Here is a 13,391-nt window from a genome sequence, read left to right as displayed (position 1 = left end):
GGAGGGGTTAGTGTTAGGGTTAGAGTTAGGGTTAGGGAGGGGGGCAAGAATGGAGGAAGGAAGGACTGTATAGAGGGAAAAGAGGGGTGGGAGGGGTGGGGGGGAAGGGGAAAAAATAACAGAATGAATCAACATTACCCTATGTAAATTTATGATTACACAAATGGTATGCCTTTACGCCATGTACAAACAGAGAAACAACATGTATCCCATTTGTTTACAATAAAAAAAAAAAGAATGGAATTATAATTAGAATAAGTTATATACTCTACTGTTATCTAAACAGTCCCCCCTCCAAAAAAAAAAAAAACGTAGGTATTTTCATTCAAAAGCCATTAGAACAGCCATAGGAAAACTGCAGTTCAAATGACAGGCTCTGCTGGCCCTGGCTGGGAATGAATGCTGGCCCTTGCTGCAGCTAAGGCCAGGCTCAAAGTGGTAGGATTATTTGGGTACATGCACTCGTTCTTTGGTACAAAGCGGCCCAACCCCCATCTCTAGGAGTAGCAGCCACTCACACTCCACTCACCTCTCCATCATAATCCCTTGCTGGGGCATCGCTTCCTTGGTCCATGCCTCCGGAAGACAAAGAACCCTCTGACGGGGAAGGCATGGGCTGCCGCTTTGAATTGTAGCTTCCTCCAGAGAATTCTCTCTTCAATGCACTGCCATTCTGTGCAGATGACCCTATAGGGCACCATTCAGAAAAAATTTTACATATGCAGAAGGTGGCAATCAGTCTGTATATGAAGTGCGCATCCTTCCCATGCCCCAGAGTCATCCTCAACAGTGGCACCTTGGCCCCGAAGCCTAACAATCTGGCATGGTTGTTCCTGTCACACTCTTAGTTGTGGGAACTTCTGGTGAGGAGGCAGCACTCTCCAGATTATGCCATGAGCCCAATAACAATTCCTATGGAAGCCTTGTGGTCCCTACCCACTTGGGTGCTGCCTCATCTTTCCCAGCCTCTGGGGCTCCCTTAATAGCTTTCACATTTCTCTTCCATAGGATATAAGCAATCATGTTATAATCCTGTGCCCTCTGTTCTCCCATTAGATGAGACATCTTTGTCTCTCCTGGGTCTTTCCAGGATGTGGTACATAGCAGGGAGAACCATTCCTAGACAAAGACTGTCATCTAACACAGGATAGCACTTTACTTGTAGAGAACTCTCCCTCTCTCCTTTTTTTTTTTTTTTTTTTTTTTTTTTGGTACCAGGGATTGAACCCAGGGACACTTAACCACTGAGCCACATCCCCAGCCCTTTTATAAGTTTCATTCTGAGACAGGGTCTTGCTAAGTTGATCAGGCTGGCTTTGAACTTGTGATCTTCCTGCCTCAGTCTCCCGAACCACTGGGATTACAGGAGTGCACAACAGTGCGTAGCAAGAACTCACTTAAAACAACAACAACAACAACAAAGGAAACATAAAAATAGCCCTTTCTACTCCAAAGGGCAAGATGTCTGTGATATCAAAATGAGGTTGAGTTTCATCAAAAATACTCTATGTTGATCTTGGGATTGGGACACACAATGGAGACAAACTACATTCACGGGAAGATAAGAAAACAATCTTTAGAACTTTTGAGGTTATTGTTATATCTAAAGCTCTTAGCATTGTCTGTTATTCTTTAGTTTTTGCTTAAAAGTGTTTTATCTTGCTGAACTTCAATATTATAACCCACTGGTCAAAAAGGACTATGTTGAAGTTTTAGTGCACTGTAAGATATAAGATTGTGACTGTTTCAGCTTTTGCTGATTTAACATCTCTCTCTTTGTAGATTAAAATTCATTAAAACTGTCAATGAGTGACCATTTAAAAGGTCACCAAACTGTAGAAGTGCCCATAAAGACATGGAACAGGAGCCTGCCTGGTGCACTGTCCTTGCCAACTCCCCTCAGGCCTCCCCTTGCCGGCTTTCCTCCTAAGGCCCTTTGGTGGGGATGTCAGAAAACAGGTTTGAATTTCCTGATGTAACTTACTTCTTGCAGGGGCCACCAAGGCTGATTGTAAACTGTAGATTATATTATGGCACTTTAAAAATATGGATGTTGGGGTCTGTCCCAGACCAACTAGAGCAGAACTTCTGATTTAATTTTTAAAAGCTTTTCCTGATGAGGGACCACATCTCAGACTGGAAACCACTGACTCACAGGCTTCCTCCTCATCTAGCTCCTAGACACCGGTCACTAGACATGCACAGGTTTTCATTTGGTGGTTTGCTTCTTTGGAATGTACTCTTCAGTTTTTAATGTTTTTTTATTTGATTTTTGTTGTTTGTTTGTTTCCTTAGAGTATAACCTAATGAAAGCATAATCATTTTTAACTTTTTCTTCCAATTCCATATCTAGCTGAGTGCTCAAGTAACAAAAATTATGATATACTTAAAATTTTGTTTTTGTCATTCTAAATAGAAAATCCAAACTGTTAGACTTCTGTGGCTCACTAATTGTACGAACTCAAATGAATTGTTTTTACCTTTCTGAGTCTCAGCTTTCCTGTAAGAAAGAAAGAAAATAAATTCCATCTTATGGTGCTTCTGTGAGAACAAGTGGATGCTAACTCCATGGAGAATGCTGTGTACACCAGGAGGCGTGCACAGGGCCTGTGCCATGCCAGGTGTCTTCTCTTCAACGTTTCCCCGTTCCTAGTTACCACTTACATAATAGAGAACTTCATCCCATCTCTGTCATTTATATGTATTTATTTTACTTTTAAGCTTTGTAAATCTTTCAAAGGAAGGTTACATTTACCTATTCTTAATCTTAAAAAAAAAAAGGGCAGGTTGTTTTAATAGCAAAAGAGGCCTGGGCCTGGAAGCAATCTGGAAATCGTGGTCCTGGCTGAGACCATTCCACTGACACCTGACCTCTGCTACAGTCTGATGGCGATTCTGGGGGTGGGGTAGGGGCTGGGCCTTGAATTTCCTGGGAATGAGGGGCATCCAAATTCTGCATGACCTCTGGAAGCTCCAAAAAGCTCGCCTGTGAGTATGTCACAGACGGAAGTGTCTTAATCCTTGGGGAGGCTGAGATGAGTCACAGTAGAAACCACTTTTGAAGTCTGGCTATACCTCAGGAAGCCTTGTGGGCCTGGCTATGGAAGACCTTGTGCTTCTTGTGAAGATTAATGGCAGGGTTCCCCTGTATCTTCTTGTCTCTCTCTGGACTTGTTGTCCTGGACATGTTTTATACAAGCTAGGCTATTCCTGAAGCCAGGAGGAGGTAATCTAAATAGCAGATGCCCCTTGGGATTCCTGAGATGGCCTTTCTTCCCATGTCCACAAATAGCTTATGACAGGGATCACAAAAAGGCTGAGCTTGATTAAAGCATTAGGAAATGATAGGAAGTAAGGCTAACTCCAGTCTGCAAATTTGCATATTGTCAACAGTGATAGGGAACCCTCCTTAAGGCCCTCTAAGGAGATCTTTGTGCTATAGATCCTATCTTTATAGGCAATCCCACAAATCCAAAAGCTGCAAAACACCAAAAGTTTTTATAAGTTTGATGCAAATCCCATGTGATAGCAAAACCTCACCTGAACTGACTGGTGGCTAACTGTAGGCTTTATGTATAAAGACTAAATTTATTATATGGTTTTAGCGTAAATTTTTATGATTTTTGCTGTATAAATCTTAATGTGTTTGTGAGTAGTGTCCCAGATCTTGTCAGGATTCCTCATGCTGCCCTCTAAGCCAATGCAATGCTGCTGGGTAGAGTGCACATCTAAGAACGTTAAAGGCTAGCAACCCTTGGGCCAAGATCGTCTTCCCCAAATAAGAAGCTATAGGGATCATTTCATAATTCATAACCTTACCACTTAGATCCAGATATTACTAAAGAGCACAATGAATCTAGTAAGATCTGTATACTCCCATTCTAAGGTGAGCAGTCATTAGCCTCCTTGTATACTTTTGCTCAGACAGATGACATTTTTCCTTTGACAGACACAATTTCCCTAGTCTACCATGGAGACAGATTTTTTTCTCTTTATGTTCCCTTAGCTCAGGATTCTGAACAAAGGTATTGAAGAGAGATGCATGCAGGTCAGGGTAGAGTGGAAAAAAGACAGACTAGCTGAGTGTGGTGGTGCATGCCCATAATTTCAGAAACTCAGGAGACTGAGGCAAAAGAATAGAAGTTCAAGGCTGGTCTCTCTGCAACTTAGTGAGATGTTGTATCAGAATAAAAAACAAACAATCAAAAAAAGGGCTGGGGATATAGCTCAATAATATAGCATCCCCAGTACCACTCCCATACATATAGATTAATAAGAAAGACTGTAAGACTGTGAGCCACTTGAAAGAAAGTATTAGGTTATATGTGATTTTTACCCTAGTAGTTTAGTAAACACTGGTGTCTTTATCAGATGATGATTATTTCCTTGCTTTCATGATAAAAGGGTATCCAGAATTCAATTAGTTAATAAAACATACTAATCTTTTTCCTATGCAGTGACCTTTGTACATCCTGACCCAGCCTTCCTCAAACCATGGTTAATGGGAGTCAATGTATCACCCTATGGCTATAGCGGAAATCTAGGGGCTGTCTTTAACATTATTTCTCCCTTACTCTCTCACTACTGAATTGTCATCAAGTCTTATTGTTTCTACCTCCGAAAATATGTCTAGAGAATCCATTTCTCCTTCTCCCCATTCTTTTCTCCTCTGTTCTGCAGTACTCTAAAACTCCTCAGCTTCCACCTAGACCATCTAAGAACCTGCTTGCTATCTGGCTGCTGGTTTCTACTCTTGCCTGCCTTGAATCCCTTCTCTTCTTGGCAGTTAGCGTCATTATTAGAAAAGTAAACTGCATGAAGTTTCTTCCATACTTATAATTCTCCAAAGGCTTCTCACCACATTTTAGTTAAGATAAAACATTTCTTACTATGGTCTCCAAGTCTGCCCATCTGGCGTTTGTCCACCTCTCTTCCCTATTTTTTGTCACTCCCCATGTTACCATGTAGCCATATTGGCCTTCTTTCAGTTAATTTACATAGCCCCACCTGTAGCAAGTGATGTGCTTTTTCCTAATTATTCTAAGTATGAATTCCTCCCTGACAGCTATACCTTGTTAATTCTCTATTACTGTGCCATTTTCTGCAGAGAGTTACCACAATTTGTAGTTCTATTTGCCTGTCTCCCAGATGGCTTGTATGTTCTAGAAGGATTCCAGGACTTTTTTTTTTTTTTTTTTAAATAATTGCACTCGTGTCCACTAAGCAGGATCTGAGACATAGTTACCTTTGTAGAACACACTGAGAATGAGAAAGTGAGAGCATGTCACTTGCTGAAACTGCAGGACAGGAGGCAGCCCTGGGGGCTACCTGGCCATAGAGCACCTGCCCACAGACTGGGCCACTTACTTGCTGACAGGCCGCTGCTAGCACTCATGGAACGACCTGGCTCAGGGCGGGATTTGGTGATGGATGGAATACTGACTGAACCACTGAATACTGTCCGACTTTCCTGAGGACGAGGGTTCTAAAAATAAAACAAAGGTACATTCTTCAGCCAGGAAGAAACTCAGTTTCTGCAGAGATGTGTAGTTTTCAATCTAATTATCAAGAAATAAAAAGATCTTGACAGAATGATACAAAGTAAGAAACAGGAGATTCCATAATCCCTCCCACCCACAAAAGTAATTAAGTTCTAATGTGAAATAAATTTCACCCCAATCAGGGCTAAGTACTTATCCTTATTAAAATACTTATTAATAAATAATATTTTTGGTTGTGAAAATGGTAAGTAAATGTTATACGGTTAGATATGATAGTGAAGTATAGAATTACATGGACATTTGCAAATAACTGAAACAAAACCTTGATTATGAATGAGATTTTTATTTGCTTAGGAACACTAAGTAGTCAAATAAATCCATTTGGAGGAAAGTCAATTATAATTATAATCTTGTCAAGAGAACGCTCTATTAACCTGATACTGAACGTGTCATTCATATGTTCACACCCTAAGTCACCTCTGTTGAGTCAGAAAGATGGAAGGAAGGAAGGAAGGAAGGAAGGAAGGAAGGAAGGAAGGAAGGAAGGAGGGAAGGGAGGGAGGGAGGGAGGAAGAAAGGAAGATAATAGATGATGATATAACAACCACAACCTGCAACCCTGGTGAGACCCTGCAGCTAGAAAATGTCAGTGTGAATAACTCCCTGTTGGCCCCAACCCTTTCAGACTAGAAGGAAAGGATGTTGGGGATGACCAGTGGTCAGAAGAAGGGAAAATATTTCAATATTCTTCACAAATCCTAGAGCAGGCAAACTATATATACCATGTTATACCATATATCTCTTTTACCATTCATAATGCTTTCTCCATTTGTGGATATATTCTCCAACTCTTGCAAGCATTTTTGATGCAAAGAGTCTAGATTTCTTAAAATTGGCAAAAAGATATATGTGTGTGTGTCTATATATTTATATAAAGAAAATTCATCTATATTTCATTAGTCTTCTTTTAGTCAGATTCCCCTCTCTACTGGTCGATTGCAAGAGGTTAAGACAGAGACAGCTTGGAGGCTGATGAGCACAGGTTCAGGAATGAAACAGACTGTACTTACACCTGTGCTATACAGCCCACTGGCAGCAGACTTCAGGGTGATTCAACCCTGAGCCTCAGTTTCCTCAACCATATTGGGGTTCACACCTATATCATTTTCTAAGAATGACAGTGATTTTACTGGTCCTAGGAAAGCTCCTGCAAGGCCCAGTTCCATTATGTGCTGTTCCTTCTTCTGCTCTGCTAGTAACCTTAAATGGCCATCTGCATTATCACTCTTAAGTACTGGTTAGTTATATCAAAATAGTGATTTTGCTGGAAGGGGGCAATTACAAATTTTACACATATTAGGCAAGACTGCAGCTCTAAAATGCAATGAAATTTCACATTAAAAAGTAGTAAAAAATTAAAATTCTGTGATTTTTCCAAAGGATCAATTTGTTAAGTGAAGCCAATGGAATCAAATGTGCTACTTTCCTCTGAGAGGAGATGGCTCTCTTCATGTGCTGCAACAGGTTCACTTTACTTCTGGTTATCAATTCTACACTCAGAACATTACACAATGATCACAGTCACTAACATAAACAAAAAGTGATTGGAAAATATATTTATTAACTGGTAGCTCTCTAAATACTACCTAATTAGTTCATTAAAACCATTTGCTTTTTTCCTAATTATAAAAATAACATTCATGGATTGGATATGTATGGCTAATAATGAAATCATAAGAGACAAAGTCTCTTGTGCACTCGCCAGACACTATTTAAGAATTTGGTGTTTCTGGTCCATCTTTTATTCTAATGCAGTTTTTGAAAAAGTTGACCGCACTGTAATTTTTTTCCAAATGCAGAACACAAAAGTAACTAGTATATTTAAAAATGTTATAATTGTCTGCCTCATTTTATAATTTCAAAATCGATAAATCTTCTTTAAGCAAGTAGGGCTCAGGAAATATTACTTTCTTTTGGTAGCTTAAAGAAGAAATCACATCAGAGAATTTTATACTGTTTGTGGTAATGTTAGGTTTCTTCAGGACTTGTTCAATACTAACAGAAATCTATCTTACCTGATTGCTTTAAAAGTTTCATCAAAAGGCCTAACTCTTAAACTGCATTTTACGTATTTCACTGACTGTCCTCACACCTGTCCTTTAAGCAGAGAAAACAAGGGGAACACTATTAGAAGGCATCCCCTAATTCAAACTCACCCTCTTGGGGATGTCATCTTTATTGGGGTGATGGTCTAGTTTGACCTGGTTGTTTAGGAAGCATGTAGTTCATGGCTGTTTCTAGCTTCATTCCTCTAGTCATCTTGTCATTTCTTACTCTAACTACAATTATGACCACATTGAACTTCAGTATTTAAAACAGGCACTAAAAGATTTACTGAATAAACAAATGGATTATATCTACAATCCCAATTTTCCACTACAAGTACTAGGATTAATTTGGCTGGTAATATAATTCATGAATTTTAAATTATGATTCTTCTTGTAGAAAACAGTGTTCTAGTTAACTGGTTTAATGTGAGAAGTATAATGTGGGTGTAGGAATGTGTATGAGCTTTAAAGATACAAAGTACATTTTATTTATATCATTTGGACAGAACAATTCCCCACCCCCCCCCACCCCCGGGGTGGAAATCATGTGACTAAAAATGATGGCAGTTCTTCAAATAACCTGATTCATATGTTAACACTTAACAAAAGATCTTCTTTGCTATAATATGGCACAGGTCAAACGATTCAACATAGAATGTAATGAAATGAGCACAAATACTTGAGCCTTTTGAGTTAAATAAAAAAGTAATAAAGAAATGTAGTGATGAAGCTAAAAAACATTTTTGGTTATAGTAAAAGTCTAAAACTGGAACCTCAATTTCCATGTAATTGTGAGACCCCAAAGACAGGATATGGCTCTGAATGAGTATGTAGTACTGAGCTTTCCTATAAGCACCTGAAAAACCTGAGAGAAAGTTATGGCAAACAACTGGAGTAGGGCCAAAGCTGGCAGTCAAAAAAATAAGCAAAATACCACTTGATAAACTCTAAATCACACATTTTGAAGAAATATACATAGTTCTTGTATGGCTGGCTAGCAAGCCCCAAATTCAACCATTGCCCTTTTGTTTCACATAATAAATTTGCAAAGTCCATGTAATTCTTAGTGTGCTATTTGTTTAAAGCAAATGGTTTTACCTTTTTGTCAAATCCAAGAAAGAAAATATATAGAACTGATAACAATGCTAGCAATTCAACATTCGCATATACAGGAAAGAGTTGTCCTGTAAGATGTAAGCAACATGTACAAAATGTAGCCAAGTAAAGCTCAAAAGAGATGGGAATATCAGCCCCCAGCTGTATATTTTGTTACTGTCTCCTCTATAAACCTTAAGACACTTTGGTGTCCTTTGTTATAAAATAAGCCTAACCTAGAATAATGGTGAAGATTAAGTTTATAAAATCCATCAGCCACTTGGTAATACTGAATGTTTAAATAATAAAAGAATAATACATAGAAAAATGTTTTGTTAAAAAAAAGCCCAGCTTATCATTCAGCCAATTAAAATTAAATAAACTTCACTATACAATGATAAGAAACCTATCTTTGTCTTTTAATTAGAAACATGCTTATGATCAGGGTAAAACTTCTACTCAGAGACGACTAACTTAAGATGAGAAGTTCTTGATTAATTTGTATAGCATTCCACTGGAATCCACTCCCTCAAACCTGTTAACAAGCAAATCAAAGCTTATTTTATCATGAATAATTTTATCAAACACTTAAATGACATTATAAAGTGATGTTAATGACACTAATATATAACTTTGAATAATTTTACAATACAAACAAAAATTAAACTTTTCAACCCCATAGCTCATTTTCTTATTGGAAAATTGCTATATATACAAATTAAAAAGTCAATGCTGCCATTTTTCTAAGCTGGGGACATTATGGGAAATGACTGCATGATACAATCCAAATATTTTATTATCTGTAAAACTAACTGTACTTAAAGTCAGCATAAGCATACATTACTTGATAAAAATACAGACATTAAGCTTAGTAGCCACTTTTCATCTCACTGCAAAGTCACTGGTAACAAAGACATAGGGCTGAATGGAAGGGATGGAGAGTAGCATGATTATTTTTCTCTCTCTTTGGTTAACTTTTCTTATCTTGGATCCTGGTTAGAATTAAATGCATATCAGCAACCTAAAGTTGTATAAAAATTTACTTCATTTTTGGATTTTTTCCTGCTACTTATTAATAATATAATTTTCCTTTGGAGATTTTTAAGCTTTCTCACAAGGGTTTTATTATAGATAGAAATCTGTAGACAGGGTCAGCTGAGGCTTAAATTCATCAAATATAAAAATTTCTCCAAATTGAACTGGTTACAGGATAACAAGCTATAGCTCATCAAAAATTTAAGGAGAACTTTTTCTGTTTGTTTGAACAGAATAAAAGTATACTTAAGGCTACTTTTTATAGTGGTATCTGTAATAGAAAATACCCATGACAGGAAATTCTCGTGACAGATAAAGCTCAGTATCATTTCAAAAATAAAAATGAAACTCTCCCTATTCCTCCATCTTTTTCCTCAGAAGAAACAAAAAATAACAGGAGGAAGAAGAGTAAGATCAATACAGGAGGAACAAAAAAAGTAAGAGAAGTATGGCAGAAGAGATATAGGCCAAAGGAAAACATTCCACAAAGTGGTACCACCTTGGTGATGTTATTTATTAGGCCAGGCAACAGGAAATCCATACATGGTTAGTACAAGTTAACACCTGACTCAGCTGTTCATACCCTCAGAGTCATAAAGCTTGGTGTACCAGGGACAGAGCGTAGAGACGGGGAATATTCAGGGTTTATGGAATCAGGAGAGAGAAATTTTTCAGCAGAATTAACAGTCATGTGATAGATGTGCTCAAAGTTGATCGGAGAGGAGATCAGACCGGAGTGATGATGAGGGGATGGATAAGGGAAACCTGGCTATCAAAAACAACAGAAAGAAGAAAAAAGGTGATAAGGTGATGAAAACGGATGCAGTAGCTGATGTGACATTTCGGATAACATGCATATATTAAAAAATGTAGTAATATCTTACATCAGAATTGAATCCTTATGAAATACTTTTAGGTCTTAGAAAGTTAAATGTTTGTAATACTTTTGCAGTTATTTAAATAGCTTAATTTGCAAAAGATCATTTCCTAAAAATTTTAAATTACTATTGTAAATGAGTAGAAATTGAACTTTTAGAAATGCAAGACTTTCTGAGTTAGTTCAGTATTTTTTATGGATACAAGTAAATATGACAAATATTACCCCAAACACTAAAGACAGAAAAGGCAAGAAATGCTTAAAGGAAAGGACAAAGAGAATCGACAACAGTTTTGGTTAACTGAACTCATTCAAAATTGTTCTTTAGAATCTAAAACCACTTACTGGGCATGGGAGTGCATGCCTGTAATCCCAGCATTCGGGGACATTAGGATCGTGACCTCAGAGCCAGCCTCAGCCATTTAGCAAGGCTCTAAGCACTTAGTGAGACTCTGTCTCAAAAATAAAAAAATAAAAGAGTTGGGAATAAGGCTCAGTGGTTGAGCACCCCCTGGGTTCAAACCCAGTACTGGGGTGGCAGAGGGTGGGATTTAAAAAACCATTCCTGGTACTGTGCTCATAAAGGTTTTAATGTGTTTGTTTTTACTGATCTTATTTCTCTGTAACAAAAATGGTGGGTAACTACAGGATATTAGTATATTATTGGTTTACCTGTAAGCTACCAGCTTATCTCCATTTAGACAACCCCCAAAATAATTGTCTTTAACAAGGGTAAAATCTTCCCTTCAATTTTCAGGCATATTTTTTTAATGAAATATGTAATACTAAAGAGAAAAAAACACAATCACTTTATTAGAGGCACAGAGAGACATGTTGGAGAGAATGCTGACTGAATCTAACATGGCATTTGTGTTCTAATGAGTTGATATGACTTGCTTTTAAAAAGATCTCAGGAATTATCTACATTTAAAAGAAATGATTCTATATAAGATACTGTTTTTACTTTGAGACATGAGGAAAATCAGTATTTTTAAAGATTGTTTTCATATAAAACCAAAAAACTACTGAGTGATACACATGTAACTTGACTTTAAGAAGAAGAATTACTTTTGGAGGAGTACTGGTGCTAGGGATGGAATTCAGGGCTTCATGAATACTTGGCAAATGTTCTACCACTAAGCTATATTCCCAATCAAAGAAGCAAAATTACTTCTTAAAATTCAAAGAGGTCATTGAACTAGATGTTTTATCTTTATTAATAATTTTAGGAATGGTCTTGGTTAAGTTCCAAGTGAAAGGTTCACATCTGATACAGGAAATAAGAAAATAAAATGACCATAGCCTTACTGTCCCTTTCATATTTATAAGATAAACAATTCTATTTCAGGATCATTTGGTATGAAAGAAACAATTAAGTTTCAAAGACATTTAATAAACTTTCTAAGCTCATAAATATTTCATAGGAAAGCAATACTGATTGAATAACTTGAAACATAAAAATGTCTGGGGCACATATTCTTTGCATTGATAGTAACCTGGCTTTGGTACTTGAAAGTTCTTATATGTTAATAGCTGAATTTAATTCATCTCTAGTTTTTGGAAATTTTCATAGTTCCATTTCAGTGAAAAAGAACATATTAAAATCTGAGAATACATTAAAAGATCACAAGCTTTCATAGACACAAATGTATAAGATACAGGCATGCATATTATTATTATTCCAACACATGCAAATTATTATGGTTTACTAAAGTCTGCCCCCAAATAAGCATAGTCCCAGAAACATAATATGTGCCCAAGAAATATGTTAGGTGATTGAAAGGATGTCAATCAAAAGCCTCAGCTCAGATGGCTTTTGGTAATGAATGAGAAAATTCATATGAAAATAAGGTATAACTGTGAAGAACAAGAATTAAAACACATAAAATCTTTGATGCATACTACATATACAGGTCAAGAAACAGGCTTCAAAAATTTACACCAACTTTTTGTCCTGAAAAAAAGCTCTTACATGGAAAAAAAAAATTAAAGAACTTGAAAGAGTATTAAAAACTAGATTGAATAGGGAGGGCAAAAAGTCACTTGTGTTAATGCCTAAAAGAACCAACAAGGTGGTCATGGATGAACAGAATCAGGTGATCACATACCCTGAAAATCAAGAGGTCTAATTAGAATTAGTAGTCAGTACCAATAATCATGTGCTATGGAATGAATTAGGGGATGAATCTTTAGAAAATGTTACCTGACTTGTTTTGCTTAGTTAAAAAAAAAATTGAAATAAAAAGTAAAATACAGATTTTACTTTAAGTGGTAGAAGGGTGAGGGGAGAAAAAGTAAAGGAGTAGTCAAATACTTTGATATAAAATTTCTTATGATACTTGAAATCTGATATTTTAGCATCAGGGTGTATACTGTATATGAGGGTTGGGAAGAACTTTGGAACATTGGCACTTTTTTCATCTGATGGCAAAGCAACGTTTTACTGAATACTGGCACTGTTAAGAAAAACAGTATATAATAGAATTTCTACAAAAATTTTCTATAATTCTTCTTGCTATATTGCTGGAATAAATGACATGACAAATATTCTTTGGTACACTGAAGTAGAATAAAAGGAAAGAGATTTTAATTTTAAAAGAATAATAACCTATTAAAACTTTACTGAAATAATTTTGTATTTGCTTGTGTGTTGTTCTGCAATACACGCATGTGTCTGAAATTTACATGCCTTTATCCCTCCATAACACTAATTATGTACTATATATTGAAAAAACTTCTGACAAATTGATTTCAAAAAGTTCAATTAAAATAATA

The 13,391-nt window shown here is 36.7% G+C and overlaps 1 protein-coding gene across 1 annotated transcript in view; it reads right to left on the bottom strand.

The window, feature by feature from the left end:
* Nucleotides 1-13,391, bottom strand: part of Cdc42bpa (CDC42 binding protein kinase alpha) — a 333,475-nt gene that overhangs the window by 5,797 nt on the left and 314,287 nt on the right. The window contains 3 exon segments of the mRNA XM_047519951.1: nt 530-687; nt 5,368-5,485; nt 10,323-10,508. Coding sequence (XP_047375907.1) covers nt 530-687; nt 5,368-5,485; nt 10,323-10,508 — 462 coding nt within the window.

Source organism: Sciurus carolinensis, chromosome 12 (genome assembly GCF_902686445.1).
Source record: "Sciurus carolinensis chromosome 12, mSciCar1.2, whole genome shotgun sequence".
In the NCBI taxonomy this organism is placed as follows: Eukaryota; Metazoa; Chordata; class Mammalia; order Rodentia; family Sciuridae; genus Sciurus; species Sciurus carolinensis.
This window is presented reverse-complemented; position numbering and strand designations above follow the sequence as displayed.